Source organism: Aspergillus affinis, assembly GCF_023601865.1.
Source record: "Aspergillus affinis strain CMG 70 chromosome Unknown NODE_67_length_188854_cov_85_389176, whole genome shotgun sequence".
In the NCBI taxonomy this organism is placed as follows: Eukaryota; Fungi; Ascomycota; class Eurotiomycetes; order Eurotiales; family Aspergillaceae; genus Aspergillus; species Aspergillus affinis.
Window position 1 is genome coordinate 119064 of NW_026515848.1, and position 20174 is coordinate 139237.

General features: G+C 51.8%; 6 protein-coding genes across 6 annotated transcripts; 5 read left to right on the forward strand and 1 right to left on the reverse strand.

The window, feature by feature from the left end:
* Positions 1–1541: 1541 nt before the first annotated feature.
* Positions 1542–5613, forward strand: KD926_009384 (uncharacterized protein; the record flags this gene model as incomplete). The annotated part of the gene is made up of 4 exons (XM_053102016.1): positions 1542–1832; positions 1983–3591; positions 3679–3792; positions 3854–5613. 4 exons carry the CDS (start codon positions 1542–1544, stop codon positions 5611–5613), a joined length of 3774 nt encoding a protein of 1257 aa, XP_052954491.1.
* Positions 5614–6071: 458 nt separating this feature from the next.
* Positions 6072–7947, forward strand: KD926_009385 (RXT2 domain-containing protein; the record flags this gene model as incomplete). The annotated part of the gene is made up of 4 exons (XM_053102017.1): positions 6072–6144; positions 6213–6334; positions 6439–6592; positions 6698–7947. 4 exons carry the CDS (start codon positions 6072–6074, stop codon positions 7945–7947), a joined length of 1599 nt encoding a protein of 532 aa, XP_052954492.1.
* A 2018-nt stretch (positions 7948–9965) lies between these two features.
* On the forward strand, positions 9966–13692 carry rgsC (putative intermediate filament protein (Mdm1); the record flags this gene model as incomplete). Its single annotated transcript, XM_053102018.1, has 2 exons — positions 9966–12621; positions 12677–13692. 2 exons carry the CDS (start codon positions 9966–9968, stop codon positions 13690–13692), a joined length of 3672 nt encoding a protein of 1223 aa, XP_052954493.1.
* Positions 13693–14287: 595 nt separating this feature from the next.
* Positions 14288–14952, reverse strand: KD926_009388 (uncharacterized protein; the record flags this gene model as incomplete). Its single annotated transcript, XM_053102020.1, has 3 exons — positions 14288–14437; positions 14510–14693; positions 14762–14952. The coding sequence occupies 3 exons, from the start codon at positions 14950–14952 to the stop codon at positions 14288–14290; spliced, it is 525 nt and encodes a 174-aa protein (XP_052954494.1).
* A 2448-nt stretch (positions 14953–17400) lies between these two features.
* sonA (putative nuclear pore complex protein (SonA)) lies at positions 17401–18586 on the forward strand (the record flags this gene model as incomplete). The annotated part of the gene is made up of 2 exons (XM_053102021.1): positions 17401–17664; positions 17759–18586. 2 exons carry the CDS (start codon positions 17401–17403, stop codon positions 18584–18586), a joined length of 1092 nt encoding a protein of 363 aa, XP_052954495.1.
* Positions 18587–19438: 852 nt separating this feature from the next.
* Positions 19439–20035, forward strand: KD926_009390 (Yae1 family protein; the record flags this gene model as incomplete). The annotated part of the gene is made up of 1 exon (XM_053102022.1): positions 19439–20035. The coding sequence occupies one exon, from the start codon at positions 19439–19441 to the stop codon at positions 20033–20035; it is 597 nt and encodes a 198-aa protein (XP_052954496.1).
* Positions 20036–20174: the final 139 nt, after the last annotated feature.

The window sequence follows — 20174 nt, forward strand, 5'->3', positions numbered from 1 at the left end:
GTGTCCCTTCTTGTCTTTTCTTCTCCTTCAACGGACTTCCCCTATCGGATTCATTTTTGCCATTGAGCGATGAGCACACGCCAAAATCCCGTCTGCCGTGACTAGCACCGAGCCAGTTTAAATCGGCATCAGAAAATAAGAAAAGCCCATGCCAGTCGCTCCACCGTCGGCCCCCCGATTCGGTCTGATTCGACCAGCCCTCCTCCGCATGGTTCGCAGATCCAAATTTCACTGCAGTCGGTCCACGAGATCACTGGCTGCCCAATGTTGGATTTCGAAATCTTAATTTAATCGATGCGATCCAGCTAACCACGGTTGACCATTCGACGATTAATATTGTTTATCCTGCAGCTATCCCAGTACCTACGGAGTACGCGATTACTTTTGTCGGCACTTGAACTTTGGGGACAGTCTCCGTACACGATGGTGTCCACTTACTCCGTATGACTTAACCCTCCCCCTCCCTGTTCCACCCTTGCCTTGGAGTACTAGACGGTTCCTGGAATCGTAAGGATCCTAAGATCCTGACGGAGGCTCCCGACCGGGTCGAGTCTCCACTGCCGGACCACTCTGAATCGACTCAGTCGAATGACCATAGTCTACTCCGTATATCTATCAATAATCGTGCAATATGTCGGATTCACCCAATCTCCCCTAGCTCAGTGACCATCATTCACGGGAGACGACACGCATTCTCCAATGTTCTTGGAGCCGGTGAAGGTACAGTGCCGTTACCATCGAAATATATGTCTGTTGTTCTTCTATAGATTTGTTGTGCACGACCTTGTAGAGCTCTTGTTAGTCACTTGATCTAATAACTAACTAACTAATGAAAAAGCTTGGTAGGCACCGATTATTCGCCGCGTTCTTTACAGCAGAACTGAAAAGGGAGGGGGGACGGGCCTCGAACTCTTGCTGGAGGGAGGTAAGGATTGGCTAATAGAAGGGCTTGGTGTATGTTTGGGTTCAAATTGAATTTAGTTGGATATCTCCGTATTTTTTTTAAAAAAAAAAAAATTTGCATAAATCTATTTGGTATTATTTACCATCATTATTGAAGAATACCTAAGAAAATATATTTTTCTTGGTCAGACTGCAATGATCATTCACCTGAACCTAAACCGGGGCACCCTATATGTGCCACCAGGACAGCCAATCCTAGAGTAGTCCTACAGTAGGCTACCTCACAACATAATTTACTTCATGACCAGCATGCTACGAAATTGTCCGAGAGCCAAGTGTGCCTGAAACGACCATAGATGAGGTTGGTGCCTCGGGCAGCGGGGCTTGGCATGTTTCGAGATGGACTCGACAGGCGGGAATGACAGCAACCGTCACCGTCACCTCTTCCGTCCCTCACCACCTCCCACCCAGATCTCGGTGCCGATCTCCAACATCTGGCTCCGACATATGCTTCTACCCTAGTCAATCGATTTATCGCGCGGTACTTGGCTACTCGGGCATTATCCGAATCTCTCGCAGACCAGTCACTCGAAAAAGATATGCGGTGATCCAAACACGCGAAGCACCTTCTGTCCGCAATGGACGCCTACCCGGAAGATTATGTCGTCAACAACCTCCCGTTCATCTTGCTATCTGGATTAGAAGCAACCGCCGAGGATGATCCGGAACCGAAGCAGGTCGAATATCCTCTTCTCCACGAGAAGGGAGTGAGAATATACTCCGATTTCCCGCCGTTGAACGGCCCATCCGCAACGGCATTGCGGGATGTGCTCGTGGGTGAGGATGCGTCGGCCGCTCCGTGGGAACCGCGAGAGGGCCTCGATACCGAATCTCCCGGGATAAAATATAAGATCAAGAGTGTTGGTCGGGTATGTCGGTCCATGTTAGTCCGCAGAAATTGTCTCGCACTGGTCATTTTTGAAGCGCAGCCCCCCAGTTGCTGGTCGGCTCAACCTGCCGATGCTCACATGCCCCGAAACTCGTGAAGCAAAATGAAACCTTTACTGACAGCCAGAAAGTCCTACAGTCTTCCCCCGCGCAAAGCTGACCCCCCACCTGTGTCCCCTCCGACAAGTCCGCCGGCTAGACAGGGCACTGACATATCGCATGCGTCCCTAAATCTTCACTCTCCCATATCTCCATTGACTCCCAGCTCTCCGACTTTTCCAGATGGGTTACTTACACCGCTATGGGTCACGAAACATCAGAACTTGGTTCCAGCCGCCGTGATCAACTTCTTCCCTTTCTGTTTAGACCATAATATGAGCTCTTTACGCGACAATCAGTTGAAGATAGAAATCAACGGCCTGAGGAAGGAATGGTCATCTTCTGGCTACAAAACCCGTTTCATAGTGGTATTGCTGTCTGAAGAGCCGCACAGTGGCTATATCGGGGACGCGGATGATCGGGTAGCAAGCATTCGCAGGGCGACCAACCTAGATCCGAAATCTATTTTTCTTCTCCCATCAGATGCAACCCCGTTGGAGCTACAAGAGTTTTCTCGGTCCCTTCTGTCAATGCTTCAGCCGTCGATAATAGAATACTATCGAGACCTGTCAAAGCATGCCAGGCGAAAGCGAAACCGGAGCACCATACCTCCCCCAACGGCGCCGCCAACAACTGGAACCTCCCAAACCCTCTCGCTGCAAGGGTGGAATGTCCGATACGAGTTCAAGATGGGGATATTCGCTGAATTTCGGCATGAGATGGATGCCGCGCTGAGAAACTACGAAAGCGCCTACGAGACTTTGTTTGGGCAGGAGGTCTTTGAGAATATTGCTGGATGGAACCCAAGGTTTAATGATGCACGTCTGTTAGCAGATGCCATTGCCATTCGTATTATTCGCTGTCTGCTCTGGTCCGGGCAGACCACTGCCGCGGTGCGGTCATGGGTGAGCCACCGAGACCACTCTCAGGACATCATCAACAGACGCGGCAAAGGAACAAGAAATTATGGCTGGGAGGCCTGGGAGGCTAGATGGTCCATGGTAATGGCCGAACTAATACGCCAAGCCAGTATCCCTTATTTCACCTCGGTCGGGATCACTCAGGACCAGTTCCGCGAGCATTTTTCGATTTTCGTGCCTCGAGAGAAGAACAGCTCTCATGCCGACACCCCCTGGGAACAACTTCATCATGAAGGGTACTGGTTGTATCGATCGGCGAGACATTCTATGTATCGCCGAACTCTGGCGGAGCAGATTCCTGACGAGGACCGGATCCCGCCAGGGCAGTCCCCTGCTTCTCAAATTGCGAGCAAATCGTATCTATACGACACGTACCTCGCCCCTGAGACTCATTTAGAGGCACCTCAAGCAGGCTCTACCGGCTTCGACCACTCATCTCTTATACTACGTACTCTAAAAGCCGCGCTGGAGGAGTTTGCAAAACGAAACCAAACCAGAAAAACAGAAAGCCTTACTTTGGAGATAGCAGAGGAGCATATGCGCAAGGGTTCTTGGGCAGAGGCTTTTGATCTACTTCAGCCGCTTTGGTCAACCCTTACCTGGCGACGTTCAGGGTGGTGGCAACTCATGGCAAAATTTGGCTGGGCGCTGCGAGAGTGTGCTTTACAGGTACAAGATAGTGAGATGGTGCTCCGGGTAGATTGGGAGTTACTTCATGACGGTGAGCTGCCCCCCGGCACGGCATAGCAGTACTTCAATTGTGATGTCTTCCTTTCGCCTTGCATAGCTGACGTTCGATTGCCTTCAGTCTTTCAACCGAGACTTGACTGGCAGTATGACCTGCATCACAGCCTCGAAGACCTTCCATTGGTGATGCCTAAGCCATCCATCGTTCTTAAAGCGGAAGATATTCTATCTAGTGGTAGGTTCGAGATATTTAGCCTCTAGATGGTTTGACGCTAAGAAGTTCCTTGAATTTATAGCCACTGCTAGCTTCGTCTTCGCAAATTCTGAAGGGAACGTTGGTGAACCCCTTCGGGGTCAGATTGCGATTACATCATCCGCTCAGAAGCTTTCGAAACCAATCCGATTTTCCGAGGTTAAGGTTGTTTTTGAGGGCTGTCTTCGTCCAATTAAACTAGAGTCTGATCACAACACGGAAACCAGTACGGAAGCTGCTTGCACGATATCCTCACTCTCATTACGCGAACCGAATATATCTGGCGATTCGTCGTCGTTGCAATCGCCTACCAATTGCTTGACAGCCCTCGTCGGTGCTGCCGATCTGACCCTTGGGCCTTCCCAGACCAAGGTGTTTGATTTGACATGTATTCCTCGAGAAGCCGGCGACTGTCGGGTTGCGTCCGTGGCCCTTGTTGTCGAGGAGGAAAAGTTTGATATGGCGTGTGTGGCCACGGATATGTCCCAGCAGGAGTCTTTCTGGTGGCGCCATGGCGCGAAAGGCCCAAGCCGAAGACGAATTGGCAAAGACCGGGATACAACTCGATGTAAAATCATGCCCAAGCCGCCGAAGATTCGGATAACAACCCCGAATCTCCGAGAAAATTACTACACCAACGAAAGGATTATTCTGAAGATCGGCATACACAACGAAGAAGATGAGGCCGCAGATGTTTCCACCGAGATTCGACTATTCGGTCGACCAGAATCTACTGCCAAGATTCTATGGCTCGATGAAGAAAACTCATCAGATGCCCAGAACTCCGAGCGGAGCTCCCCGATTGAGGGTATTGCTCATTTCGCGAAGCGGCCGATTGGCGTGATGGCGAGTCAGTCACGACAGGAGCTTGCCATATTACTCACAGATACCCACGACGCTTCGGATTATGAGCTTGAGATATCCTCCGTATACCACCTGGTATCTGACATTCAAACACCTATACTCGCATCGCTAAGGGTTGGTTTATCTGCCATCCGACCGTTCGAAGCAAATTACGAGTTCCTTCCTCGTCTGCATTCTCAACCATGGCCAGATTTCTATTCGGTTGAGGATACTTTACTTGCTAGTGAAAGTGAGGGCAAGGCCGGGGGTCTGCAGCAACGATGGAACCTAAATTCTAAACTAGTCTCATTTGCACTGGAGCCTCTTATTATAGAAAAAGTGTCCTTAGTGCTGCTCGGGATCGCTGGCGGAGCCACTTCGGACATAGGGTTGGAGGTGGCTGTCAGTCCCGAAACACCAGAACTTCGCCCCGAAGAGCTCCGCGAATCCAATTTCGTTCTGGACATACAGAAGGCGATACTAGGCGATCGGCGGCCTACAGCGCTGAATCTGGCATTGGAGGTCCAGTGGCGCCGAGTAGATGACTGTGAATCGCCTCAAGATAGTGTCACTACGAGACTTGCTATTCCTCGTTTCGTTGCCCCGGCCGGCGAACCTCGTGTGCTTGCCTCGGCGACGCCGTCTAAGATCCTCTCTGGCCTCATACACTTAGACTACACCGTTGAGAATCCGTCGATGCACTTCCTCACGTTCAACTTGACGATGGAAGCCAGCGAGTATTTTGCGTTCAGCGGCCCAAAGACAATGGTTGTGCAACTAGTGCCGCTGAGCCGGCATACTGTCCGGTTCAACTTGTTGGCGTCTAAGAGGGGATTGTGGATTCAACCTCAACTCCTTGTGGTGGACACGTACTTTAACAAAACTCTGCGAGTCCTTCCGACGGAGGAGATGAGATCTGACAAGAAAGGAACCCTGGTATGGGTCGATGCAGATGACTAGAGCGTCAGGTTTATGGTAATGAATGTTTTGTCTATCTCTGAACATTTGTGTGACCTAGCTCTCTTGACGTGAGAAATCATGGTGATGAGCTTTTGTGCAAAGAAATTAGCGCCTCGTTTGAATGTCGAGAGAATATGATATATGAAATCGAGTACATGCCCTTCCGTAGAGGTAACGGGGACCGACACGTGACATGGCCCTTATCACGCGCGGCCCAAAGGAGACTAGCGGCGATCGCAGCATTGCCCGCAGCTCTCCATTAAGCGGAGAGAGAAGAGAGAGTGCCCGTTGCTCACTGTCCGTCCATTCCCAGAGCCCATCGTCTCTTTCAGATCAACTAATCATTTATTTTGCCCACGTCTCCCTACCCCATCACCCCATCTCCTTTTTCTCATTCCCTTTCTTCACTTTCGTCTTCGCCCTGCCGCAGTGCGACACCCTCGCCCTCATTGGTCGCCATGGCTGCGCAGGCGGCTTTGATTGCTGATACCATCGTTGGTATGAAGCGGGCTTTACACAAGGAGACTAATTGTAAGCTACACTAGATACTCTCACCCTCGCTCCTTTGACTAGCACCATCCTGACTTTCCTTCCTCTAGACTCGGGCCCGGATGACCCCATTACGGAACCGACCAATCGAGGCAACAAACTACGAGCCAATGCACAGTATGTTCGTGAGGGCGCACTAGGATATATTCACTCGGAAGATCTCTATAAACAGGTAGGATATCTCGCGTCGACACGACGATTACCTGATGCGCGTGTCTGCTCCGATGTCGTTTCAAGGAATCACTAACTTGGTGGGTTCTTTTTCGACCTGCGCAGAAAATTGAACATGCCGGATACACTCGCTACATCCTCCAACAAAATCCTGTACGATACGACTCCGAGGGCGACGAGCTTGACGAGGATGACGAAGATTCCGAAGCGGATGCCATTGCGGCGGAAGAAAACCCTTTTTCTGAAATTGCGCTTGAAAGTAAGTTTTTAACTTTGCTATTCAACCCTTTCCCTCACTGTGATTTTCTTCCTGGTTCAAAGTAATGTGAATCGAATGTGACTTACGAGTATGCCTTGCGTTTAGATTTCCTGTGCCCTCTGAAGCATCCGTCGGAGCTACCTATCCACCCCTCGTTATCCCATGCCTATACCTCGAAGGCTCTTTTGAATATGACACAGGCCATTGACGCCAAGTTACGGCAAGAGCGTGCGTTATTATGGCGCGCAAGAAATCTTCATCGGCAGTTTCTAGGTGACGGATCGTGGGTACCATGTGGGACAACAGAAACACCAGATGACAGGTGGATTTTTGAACCCCGAATGACTAGCACCGGGCACAACACCCCGTCAGCTCAGGCGCGGGAAAATGGGACTTCCACACCATCACATGCCCAGAATCATGAGCCATCGAACCCGCACTCAGCAGAACTTGTCCCAAAGCAGTCACAACCGGACCAGAACGGGGAGCCACAAGCTGCAGACAAAGATGTGGAAATGACAGATGCCCAGAACCGAGAGACGCAAAGTGATGTCCCCAAGGAAAATGTGGAACAAGGAAAAATTCCCAAGGCGGAAGAAGTTGATACACACGTGGGAGATCTCCCACAACATCCGGAGACCGCGGTTCCGGGCCCACTACCCAATGGAAATAGTACAGGAAACCCGCAGTCTGGACAAGATCTGGCGACTGACTCCGACCACACACTTGAAACGGCGAGGAGAGAGAATGCGAACGACAAGCCAGCCACCAGCGTCGAGAACGCCCTGGCTGATCCGGGACTCTTAGCCGATACGCAAGGGAATGAAACTGATCAAGATGAGGAGATGCACGAGGAGACTGACCACGGGCCACCTCAGCGCATGACGACTCGGGCGCAAGTCAACGCCGGCAACCCACAGCAGGAGCTGGACCCAAGCACTCTGTCCCCATCTCCTTCATCCGACACTCTTAGTACGCTTCCAGCACCACACCCTCTTTTCCTCACCCCGAACTCTGTCCGACCAGACCCAAACTTTGGCCTGCCACCCAACGAGGCCGAAGATACGCGGCGGTTACTTTGGTCGTATGTTCAGAAACAGGAGGAAACGGTTCGCGGGTTCGAGCACATGTTGGAGTCTCTCCTTCGTGCCTGCCGGATGAAAGAAGACGTTTTGGAGTGGTGTAAAGCGGAGGGCCACGTGGGAGAGATGAGCGACGGTGAAGATTGGTATGACCGCGAGAAGTGGGGTCTTGCTGAAGGAGAAGATCTCAAGAAGGGTGCCGACGAAGATGAAATTGAGACGGTCGAAGAGAGTCGGACATCGAACAAAAGGGGTAGAGGCCGACGAGCCTAATTCACACACTCTCTCATTCTTTCTCTCCATCTCTCTCTCTCTACCTCCATCTCCCACCTTCCTCTCTCATCTCGTTCTATGACCATTCTTGTTACGCATGCACGCCCATCCTCATACATAGATCTATAGCGTGGAGTTGGCGGTGTTTGTGTTCCGATGCCGTTGACATTTCTGGGGTCTTCTTTAACATGGTGTAGCCAAGTTCCCCTACAATAATCTTTTCCTTGACGAAATATGAAAACGAATCGACTGCTTTTTATTATTATCATAATAATCTAGTCCATTGAAACCCCATCTGCTCTCTTCACCCCCCTTCTCTCAAATTCTATTCAATTCCTTTTTTCACCACGGATCTCATCATAACGGTTAAACATACCATTATCCACACCGTACCCACTAGCCGATTTTTCCTTGTTGAAAATATCACCTTTCTACTACTTGTCTCGGCAGCTTAGCGTCTCTCTCTTTGCCCACGGGGCCCCCAACTGACGTTTATCGTCTCACCACCCCTGTCGATGTGATGGATGTTGAAAGTCCAGAGCCCCGACTGTTTACAAGGGGCATGCTACCCCTTCTAAGTCGAGGCTCATATTCTCGTACATCGAAACAGCTGCCTGTGCAGGCTTATTTTCAAATGATTTACTGGCGCTTGCCGCCTTGTTTCGACTTCGCGCGCTCGCGTTCTCGCTTAGCATAGATTTCGGCGGTGAAAGGACTACCCCGTCACGGTTAGCGAGTTACTTCGTTCTCCTTTGTTTCTTTTCGTGTCGATTCAAATTGAAAAGAGAAATGGCCACATGGTTGCAGGGGGGCGGGTGGCTAGGATTGAGAGAGGGGAAAATAGAAGTGAAGAACTTACTCCTCCCAGCGGAGCGCGAACCAATACAGAATGAAGACCTCGGCGGTCAAGAAGATGCCCGCCACCTTGCCCTTGTAAAGAGCAACGCCCAGGAAGTTCAGGGTACTTCCCCAATACATGGGCGAGCCGGTCACGTTGAAGGGGAAGCCGGTGACGGGGGCATCCATGAGAATGCCAAAGTAGTCACCGAGGTAGGTCCCGGTGACACCCAAAGCATACATACTGGATAGGACGAGAACGGAACCGATAGCGAAGAGGGCGCCGCCTAATATCGGTTGGTGCACTGGGGCGTAGTAGGGTTGGTCTTCCAGGGCCAGTTGATACACATGGTCGCGAGCGATGCCCAGAGAGAAGATGGTGAAGGCGAGGAAATAGCACCCGGAGTAGGGGCTGCCGAATATACGAGCCAGGTAGTGGTTTCGATACTCTACAGAATGACGCATCAGGGTTGTGATATGAGCTTTTTATACACAAGAGACAAACATCTCCGAATAAGTGAGCTAGAATCGAGTCAAAGGGGACCAACCGGCACGGGCCACGATGCTAACGGCGAGACGGTCCACGGTTAGCGAGATTAGTCCAGGTGCATAGTATGAGAGACGGAGAGAGCAACTTACTTCCAGAAGATGGGGTTGAAAGCAACGGACAGCGCACACACTGAGAGAAGAGCGGAGTTCAGGATCACATGCCGGGAGAGTCTCGGATGAGAAGCGGACTTACATTGAAGGGATTGTTGGGAGAAATCGACAAAATCTGTGAGGGTGGCCATGGTGTGTAAGTTAGGGGAGGGTTGAAGGACAAAATAATGGGTTGAGGAGAGGTGGGAAGGGGGAGAAGCAGAAGAAGAGGGAAGAAGAGAGGAGGAGAGGAGAGGAGAAAGTGGAGAGAGACGAAGAGAGAAGCGGCCAAAACACATGACGTCGGTGGATACCGCGTCTGGTACGGATACCGTTTCCTCCATACCTCACCGCCCGAGACTCGGCGCCGATAACATCTCTCACTTCCCTTCCTTCCTACTTCCTATTCCTACTTCCTACGGAGTACTTCCCTCCTGCGTCCTTCCCTTCCTCTTCGGCAGGTCCTCTTCTCTTGTTTTCCCCTCCCTCGGAACCGTCATGGGACTGTCTCCTTCGCTGACTGTGCATCTGGTCCGGGGAGAATGGTCCTGAACCGTCGTGATCTTGTTCTGCTGGGCACCGGTGGATTTATTGCGTGGGGCCTAGCTGTGCGTTGGATTCCTGTTCTGCGGTACTTAGGGTATGCCGTCGGACTAGGCATCCTCCTTGCGTCGGCCATTTTGTTCGCGCTCGTTCTCCTGACCGTCCAGAAGCCGAGCGTCGCGAGGTCTACCCGCCCCAAGAACCCATGCGTTGCTGCAGTCGCTTCTCGTCACTGGAGAGAGGAGGTGCAGGGCCTGCAAAGGCGCTCCACTTACCAGTCAGCCTCTCTCTTTCCTCCGTCCTTTGTTGTGTCGGAAGCCATTGACGACATACTGGCCCTTCTCGTCCGAGACTTCGTCGCTTCCTGGTACAAAAGCATCAGCCCAAGCCCTGTGTTCGTGAACGAGGTGGACCGAGTCATTAGAATTGCGGTTGGCAACCTGCGCGATCGGATCCTGGACGAAGACCTGGTATCTCTCGTTGTGTCCCGCGTGTTCCCCATCTTGACAACGCATCTCAACGAGTTTGACGTCGCCGAGCGGTCAGTGCGCGGGCGCAATCTAACGCGAAATGTTACCGAATCGGAGGAACTGGACCTCGCCATTGCGAGCAAGTATCGCGATGGTCACCTGCATCCCGCTGCGGCGCTCTCGCTTGCCGACCAAAAACTAGTGGAGCAGGAATACCTCCGGAAGATTGCAAATGCACTACTCCCCCAACTGCTCCCGGAGACTGTCCTGAAAAGCCGCATCGTCTCGGTCTTGGTCAAGGAACTATTGTCTTGCGCTGTTCTTTTCCCCGTGGTGTCAGCACTGTCGGATCCAGATACGTGGAACCAGCTGATGGAGGCTTATGGGAGGACTGCTCTCCAGGATCGGAAAACGGTGCGTAAGCTCCGAGCGGCCTTGGACGAGCATGCATCTCCCGTTGCGAAGTCCAAAAACGCCCGTCAATTTCCCCGGCTTGGCCCAAATGATTCCGAGCGTGCTTTTGAGCGTTTTGTCCGAGCCATCCGCCGCTGCAATAGTCTTTCAGATGCCAGGCGGTTTAGGGCACTCGTTGCGAGCCAATTGAAACGAGAGACCATGATTGACGGACAAGACCAGGTTTATCTGCGACGCCTGGAAACTGGAAAGAGAGTCTTGGATCAGAAAGTATTCAAGCTTTCGACCAGTGGTGGTGGCGCGGTCTCGCAGGCCTCCGTGGCAACGTCGCACCTCCGCAAAAGTTCCGCGTCCCATGAGACTTCGTTGGTGGACGTGATGCACGATGCTGCCGGCCTCTCATACTTCATGGAGTTCATGGATCGTCAAAAGCTCATGTCTTTGGTACAATTTTGGATTGTTGTTGACGGGTTCCGCAATCCGCTTGAAGATGATTTTGGCGACGAAAACTCTCCAGGCTCGACCCATTGGACAACGGCAGACCGAAATGATATAGCGTTGATAAGTGAAACATATCTCTCGAAGAGCGAGCTTCATGTGACCCAGGAATCACGTCAAGCCGTGAGAGCGTTCCTGAACGCGGGCAAGCGGGCAACTCCTGAGCAGTACCGTAGAGCTAGAACGGTGGTTTTGACTACCCAGTCTGCTGTACTGGATGAGCTCCAGAACACCTATTATCCTAAATTCAAGCATTCTGATCTATACTATAAGTATCTTGCTTCCGACGAGACCTCGCATCCGCGGTCTCATACCTCACCAGTGCCTCAGCAAGATTCCCCTTCCACAACGGAAGCGCTCGAAAGGCGGCCTCTACCTCTAATGGGTCGCACGGCATCACATCCAAGCATCAGACCAAAAGACCTTCGGAGGGCAGCGGTTTCCTCAAGCGATGTTCGAAGCATGGGCAAGTTATTTGACGATGACGAGCCTCCACGGCGATCCTTCGACTCGGAGCGATCGGCTCCACTGTTTGATGATGATTACGACACGGATCCTCTTGCCATGTCAACTAACAGTCTAGGCCGGGACTCGCAAAACGGCGAGAACGAAACGAACCAAAATCAGGTGATTGAAACCATGGAAGCTGCACTGAATGAAATCATCACCAGCGAGCCAAAGAATAGCAAGCTGGAGGATCTCAAAGGCGCCGATTTACCTCCATCTAGATCTTCGAGCGATCCAGCTTCCAAATCTCCCCGGAGCTCGCTAGAATCGGCGCGAGCAGAGTTTCGAGCCGATGACAAGGCGAAGCCCAGCATTGCCTCGCTAGGGCTTGTAGACCAGTCTTCACGTCTGGGGGTTTTTGCCGATGATCTCTTCCCCGACCAGCAGAAGTTCATCGAGGATGAATACGAAGAACCGGTGGGGCCAGACGACAAGGATCCAGCCGACGAGGTCCTTAAGGCTGCTCCGGGCGACCTTGGGCTAACCGAAGCGGTTGAAGCGCTCACTGCAGATATCGAGAAACTAGGATCACAAGAATCAGTGGTCGATGCTCTGACCCGGAAGGCTGAGCTCACCAACAATACGGCAGAACTGAGGATTCTCCGGAAATCCAAGGCTAGCATTCGGCGTGAAATGCAACGTAAGGAGATGCAACGACAACAGTACATCATCCAAGAAAGTGACAACAGCCTGTATGGTCGGTCGGCCGTTCGAATCAAGTCCATCGTCGTGGGCAAGGAAGAGGACGGCCGAGAATTTGCCATGTGTATGCTTTCCCCTATTTTACTCCCATCCGGGCGATCAGCTAACACTTGCTCCAGATGTGGTAGAGGTACAAAGAAATGCCGGCGAACAGATGCCCGCGGCCTCCTGGGCTGTTGCCCGTCGATACAGCGAATTCCACGAGCTACACCACAAGCTACGCATGAGGTACCCGTCGGTTCGCAACCTTGAGTTTCCTCGGCGCCGTATGGTCATGAAACTACAAAAGGAATTCCTACAGAAGCGGCGGCTTGCCCTTGAAGCCTATCTACAAAAACTACTTTTATTACCGGAAGTATGCCGCAGCCGGGATCTGCGTGCGTTTCTATCCCAGCGAGCCATCATTCCCCGCGACGAGAATCCTCGTGAGGGAGAGACCAAGGACTTGGTGACTCGGATATACACTTCGGTTGCAGATGGGATGGATGACTTTCTGGGTAATTTCGGCGTGTTGGATCAGCTTTCGACAGCCGGGCAGAACCTCATTTCCGCCGCGACCACGCAGCATCAGGGTCCTGGTTCGGAGTCCGGACTCGCCACCGAAGATGCTGTGACGACGGCGGAGGCAGAAGCAGAGCTAAATGCGTTTGAAGATCGGGAGCTGGAGCCATTCATCAAGCCGATTTGCGACCTATTTCTAGAGGCGTTCGAGCTGAATCGCGGGAACAACTGGCTGCGAGGCCGCGCGGTTGTCGTCGTCCTACACCAGCTGCTGGGCGGCACTATTGAACGCAAGGTGCGTGAAGGGGCGCGGTCGCTGGTCCGAGACGAACCCTTACTGCGATACCTCACCCTAGTCAAAGAAGCCCTTTGGCCCGGGGGCTCGCTGCGCCAAAGTAAAGTGCGCACGGCGTCTGAGCGGCTAAAGAGTCGTACCGAGGCCAGTCTGGTCCTGGCCACGCTGGTTCCAGAGCTTGCGGGCAACGTCGTAGGACGGGCCAATGCGCAAGGGGCCGCGCGCCGGATCTTCGCGACCCTGAACAACCAGCGGCTCAATACGCACCTGGTGTTTACCATCTTGGATGAGATCATTTCCGTTCTCTTCGGTGGGGGGGACTCGGGCCGGGTGCGTTAGAGGACGTTTCCCCATGCCCAGCTCATTATCATCGGTTACTTCGCATGTATTTAATAAATAATAATGATAATGATTTGTTTGGCCTGCGGCCCAAATATCGACTCCGGACTAGTCCAGCCAAGCGGCGACTAGGGCATCTTAGTGGCCGTCGGGATGCATCTTTAATTCGGCCGATCGTCATCCGATCCCCCATCACTACGTTCTTTGCAATCGTGATCATATTACAAAGATCTTTCGTATTGTTCAGCTGGTAAGGAGAGTGAACCCGATCCGAGGAACAGACGCGGCGACCATTGGCTCTTGATCCCCCCGCAAACAGAGTGATCCAGCCAAGGCATATAATAAACAGACAGACCCAGCAGATGAAAAGGGAAACCGAGAGAATGATTGCAGTGACAAACGCCATCTGAGCTCCAGCTTCTACATCCCCAGTAGCCTTCAGACCCGAAAAGACCCGAACCGCAAGACAAGAGGCGAGAAGACGAAAAGAAAAAAAAGAGAGGAATGAACAATTGCCCATACGAGCATTAGAGAAGGGAATGACCGAAGATAAAAGGAACAGGTGAGCCTTCGCCGGGCCGGCGATGGTCCATCTCTACGCCTCTTCCTTGTTCTTCTTCTTGGATTTCTTACTGGGCGCTGCGGGAGGACCTTGCTTGGTCTGGTGAACAATAAGACGTGTCCAGCACTCATCTTTGTCCCACTCGAAACCAGCGAGGTAGGGCTTGTCAAGCTCGTCGTCGGCCTAGAAGGACAGGTCAATTCAGGTTCACCAATAACCTAAAGGAATACATGCAACGGTCTGGTGTCAACGTACCTTCTTCTTGAATTGCTTGTAGATTGCGTCCAGCGCATCCTTGATCGTGACTCCCTTCATATTACGAGCAGTCACTTCCAAACCCAGCGGGAAGTGAAGGTCAATCTTCTTGACCGGTGGGTTGACGAGCTGAAGCTTGAGAATGTCTCTGTCCTCGATTGTGGCCGGTGAGGTGTTGAGCTTCCTGCGAGGAATCAGTCTCTGGCAGACGAACGGAAGTAAGATCACCGAGAAGTGGACTATCAAACCTACCATCCGGTCTTCTGTGTCTCGATTGGCAGCGTCAAATCAATCTTCTGTGCCTCTAGGTCTTTGATGTTCCAGACACCCTCGGCGGCGTGTGACGAGGTGCGCCTGTGGGTCTTTTTGGCGTCCTTGTCGTCTTTGGGGGATATCGACAAGCCAGCAACGGCGGAGTCGACCTTTGTGAGTTCGGCAGACATGGCTCAAACCAGGTGAGAGATTCAGATAGGGATCACTGTAGATGCAGGCAAAGCTCAGGTGGAGATGATTAGTACAGCTTCAGACTGGGATATGGTGTGGGAATGAGAAAGAGAGAGAGAGAGATCAAGCACATGAACACAAAGAGAGAGGGGGGGGGGGGTAAAGAGGAAGAGCAGGGAGAAGAAGAAGAAGAAGAAGAAGAAGAAGAAAAAGGAATGGGAATGACAGGCTACAGGAATGGATGGAACCTACCAAACTGTTGGAGGAATACTACAAGATAGGGGAATGGATGAAAGAGAAAAGAGAAGAAGAAGAGGAAGGAAGAGAAGAAGAAGAGGAAAAGGAGGGAAGTAGAAGAGGGGAACGATCGGGGCAGGTGACCAGAGACCGGGCCATCATCCAATGCATCCGACGGTGTAATGGACAAAGGAGTACCGGCTACCTGCTCTGACCAGCCAAGCAGAGGGTGGCTGTTCGGTACCTGCTACCTCCCTCCCTGCCTGCCTTACTTTCCAGACAGACCAGCAGGAATCCGGTACGAACCACCATTGGACTGATGGGACACCGTACGATGAATGACGATGCCAAATGCTGCGGGGTCTGGCAAGCCTTCATTCTTCGTCCCTCCCTTTGATCCTTTCATTCGTTCCTACACCTCTAGACGGACCATTCGAGGATATTCTTGTTTCATCTACGCTGGCTCTTTGAAAGATCACAGTTGGGATCCAGATGGTCATACCTCGATATCGATTATCTACAGATGATGTAGTGGGTCTCCACCTTGGCGCATCGGAGGTAGTGAATCCGTCGACCGTTTCATGATTCTTTCCCTCAACCGACTGTCTGTCTAGGGTCTACTCCATCCCGTCTCCCTACTACTGTGTACATGCTATGTACGTACATACAGTACATACCATGAAGAGGAAAACAACCCTCCCAAAAAAGAGGCAGGCCCGGGGCAACCGGATCACGCGAGGAATTGAGTGAATTGACGTCGAGAGCTCTTGACGGAGGTCCACCAAGGCTGCACCCCGCATTCCCGCCCGCTCCACTCGCCCCGTCGAAACGTCTTAGTCCCGTCAACGGATCATCGCTCACTTGTTTCCTGCAGGGATTCAACGAAGGAGGGGGGGAAATGGAGTGAGTGAGCAGACAGTCAGACTGAGAAATTGAAGAAGAACGACGAGAAGAAGGAAAAAAAAAAATTTGATCATAACAAAGATTACTGCAAAAAGAGAAGGTACTTTAGCTCATTCACCCCGAACAATGCCGATCATACCACGAGAGACGCTGCGTGGGTGACACGTCATGCCAGACCATCCGTGAATATATTTTCTCGCAACTGATTGTTCTGATTTCCCCAGTACTACTTAGTGAGTGACTTCCGACATTAATCCCCCTTCCCTTCCCTTCTTTGGGGATCTTCCATCGGGGAGGGTTTCAGCTCCTCATCCAAGTCATGGCATCATGGCCAAACCTTGTCGCTTCCCCCTCATTATTGGATGATCTCTGTCGGCCATTGGTCCGGGTGGGCAGACTCGGGTGGTGTGATGTGCGAACCCCAGTCGATAGAGGGTGGTGTTACCTCCTCGATCCATGCAGGTGTATACGTCAAAGGATGAGGAGATGCAGCGAAGGTGGTCATATCATCGTATGGTTGGTGGCTGACCGATGATCTCGGGCGGTACAAGGTGTCTCGTCCGTGAATCCAGGCCCCTTCTGTTGTTGATCGGCCATGAACCTCGCAGCACGCAGATAAAGATTGACCGAAATATACACAGTTCTGTCTTTCTTTGTAGGAAATGACGAGCCCGAGACATCACCTCACGCTAGGTCGTATCGGATGGTATTTATGTTCCTTACGATGTAGTTTGGTGTCTTTGTTCGGTTTTTAATTGGTGGGGTTACCTGGGGCAGGGAAGACGATTATTCCACTGACCATCAGCCCTGGAAGCCTGGAAATGTATACATTACCCTCAATTATCCGGGAGAAACCGGGGGACTCTGAGGAATTCTTATTTAAGCTTCCGGGATCCCCCTTTTACGTACCTCTTCGACCATCGAAAGGCGGTTAATTACCCTGTAAACGAGACCTGAGTAGAGATGGATGTTTATCTACGGAGTAGGTACATACACTGTAGAATGTAGACGGAGCAAGCAGTGAATGTAGGGCGGTGTGAAGGCCCGAGGATACTGCCGCCTCGCCTGGTCAAGCTGGCGCACCCGTTCAGCGCGTCGTCTCTTTCTTGACCATCGACCTCCCCGCGACCCTTTGTTTGCCCGGGACTACCCTCTTGCATTGACCCCATAAGACTAGGCCAGTATTGCCTAGTTAAGTGTGAATCCGACCATCACCCTTGGCCTAATCCCCGTGCCTGCACTACTCGGTGCTACCGTATTGGTTCGGACGGGTCCTCCAAAAAAAAAGGCAAAAAGTTCTCGCTCGAATGTCGCTCTTCGGTAACGTCGGCGCCGCGGCGACGTCGGCAGGCCAAACAAACACCACCGGTGATATATCGAAAGATGTCGCTCTCGCTCTACCTCCGGAGGACAGCATCTCGGACCTTCAATTCTCTCCCGCCACCGACCATCTCGCAGTAGCCTCGTGGGACAAGAAAGTCCGCATATATGAAATCAACGAACAAGGCCAGAGTGAAGGAAAGGCGCTCTTCGATCACGAAGCCCCCGTTCTAAACTGCTGCTGGGCACCGGTGAGTCTGAAGCCTTCGAAACGCCCCAGGGAACTTCCTCCTCCCTCTCTCAACGCCCTCCCGGTCTATTGCTAACGAACTTTTCGCACGCCAGGATGGAACAAAAGTGGTAGGGGCCGGCGCCGACAAAGCTGCTCGCATGCTCGATCTTGCTTCGAATAGCACGACCGCCGTTCAAGTGGCTGCCCACGATGCTCCCATCAAATGCTGCCAAATGATCCCCAACCCGAATGGAAATGGCCCCCTTCTCGTCACCGGCTCATGGGATAAAACAATCAAGTACTGGGATATCCGAAACCCCCAACCCATTGCTACGGTAGAATGTCAAGAGCGCGTCTACACCATGGATGTGAAAAATAAGCTGCTTGTTGTCGGAACGGCCGATCGGTACATCAACATCATCAATCTGGACAACCCTACCAAATTTTACAAAACCATGCAGTCGCCTCTGAAGTGGCAGACGCGGGTAGTCAGCTGCTTTGCCGACGCAACCGGATTCGCGGTTGGCAGTATTGAAGGCCGGTGTGCCATCCAGTATGTCGAGGAGAAGGATTCCAACTCCAACTTCAGTTTCAAGTGTCACCGCGAGACTCCTCAAAACCAGCGGGACATCAACAACATCTATTCCGTCAACTCAATCTCATTCCACCCGGTCCATGGTACTTTCAGCACGGCAGGTAGTGACGGCACCTTCCACTTCTGGGATAAAGACGCCAAACATCGCCTGAAGGGCTATCCCTCCGTCGGAGGACAGATCTCTAGCACGGCCTTCAACCGCACCGGCACCATCTTTGCCTACGCCGTGAGTTATGACTGGAGCAAGGGATACTCGGCCAACACCCAGCAGCTTCCGAACAAGGTGATGCTGCATCCGGTCGCGCAGGAAGAAGTGAAACCGCGGCCGAACACCAGGAAAAGGTAATGGAAGAGTACGGGACATCTAAAATGGGGCGTCGCTTGGGGTTCGGGGTGCCTGGGGCCAGCTTGTTTTAAGTCGATACCAAATATCAATCATGTCGAATCCAGGGTCCTCACTTTGACGGTTCATTCTCGATCAATGGCCGATCAACTAAATGGTCTTGGTCACTTTGGGTTGATTTCTTTGCTTTTTATCCTTGTCTCTTGTCTCTTCTTTGCTTTATTTTCTCCCTTTCTGTTCCACATCCATCCGTCATGTATTTCTTTTTCTTTCCCTTCCCCCCGGAATTTTTTTTTTTTAAACATCCTTGGGAATGCATATGAGCGAATAATTTCTGGTGGGCTATTTCTACGCGGCCTTTTTCTTTTTCTTCTTTTTTTCTTCTCAGGTCCATCTCTCCTGCCTTACCTACCCATAATTCTCGAGGGAAGTGTTGAGCAGTCTCTTATGTTTGTAGTCAGCTTTTATAGTCCATAGACAAAGAGTAGCAATAAAAGCCACCCAGCTCTCAGATATGAGTGGGTGAGGTGAGAAACAACGGTGTAACGAAGACCATCCTCTCTGGCGGGGTTGCTGTGCCTGGATTGGAGGGGCAGTACGAAGTAGTTTTTAGTATTAAAGGAAAAAAAAAAAGAGTCCCGCCGTCTGCCGGAAGCTTTTCACCAACAGCCACCCCTCCTCGAGATCACTTGTTTCGCTTTCGTACCTCTCCTCTCCAAAATCTATTTTCATCACTTGTTATTAGAACATTCAGAGTTCAATTCGGTGCTTATTATACCTCTCTGCGACCTCCGGTACTCAATCCATCGCCTGTCCACTTCCCCCATCCCCAGCACACACGGCCTGATAGATCAAATGGAGAATAATCTACTTGAGAGTCTTCTTGATCTCGAAGAAGAGTTCTACCAGGAGGGATATGATCTAGGGGTTTCTGACGGCGCCAAAGCCGGATATACCGAAGGGAGCGTGTTTGCCGTCGAGAAAGGATTCGAAAAATTCATTGAGCTTGGGCGTCTTTATGGGAAAGCTCTCGTCTGGGCCCAGCGGTTGGCAGACAGCAAGCCATCGAAAAATCCCGATCATGATCTTTCTGAATTAGGATCTTCCGCTGCACCCCAGCGGGCCAACGGCGAGGACGAGCAAATTTCGTTAAACCCATCTATCTGCACGGAAATGTCGAGCTTTCCCTCCAGTTCTAGGCTAGCCAAAAATATCGACACGCTCCTCGAGCTTGTTGATCCTGCGTCTCTACCAATGCAAAATACCGAGGAAGCTGTCACAGACGTGGACGAACGCCTGAAGGGCGCTATCATCAAGGCCAAACTCATCCAGCGTGCCCTTGGGGAAAGGGAAGACGTGTCGGATGTTCACCCGGATGCGAAAGAAACGCAGACCGCGGGCGACGGGACCGGCAGCATCGAAGACATCAGCGCGCTTAACATCCGCCACTGATTTAGAACATCTTCCCCTCTGCAGGACCCCCTCCCGCAAAATCACATACAATCTGCGGTCTGCTTCCCCAGCATACAACATCCCACGTCCTCTCGGAGTTTCTCCGGCCGCGACCGAGCACACCTGTCGTTCTCGGAGG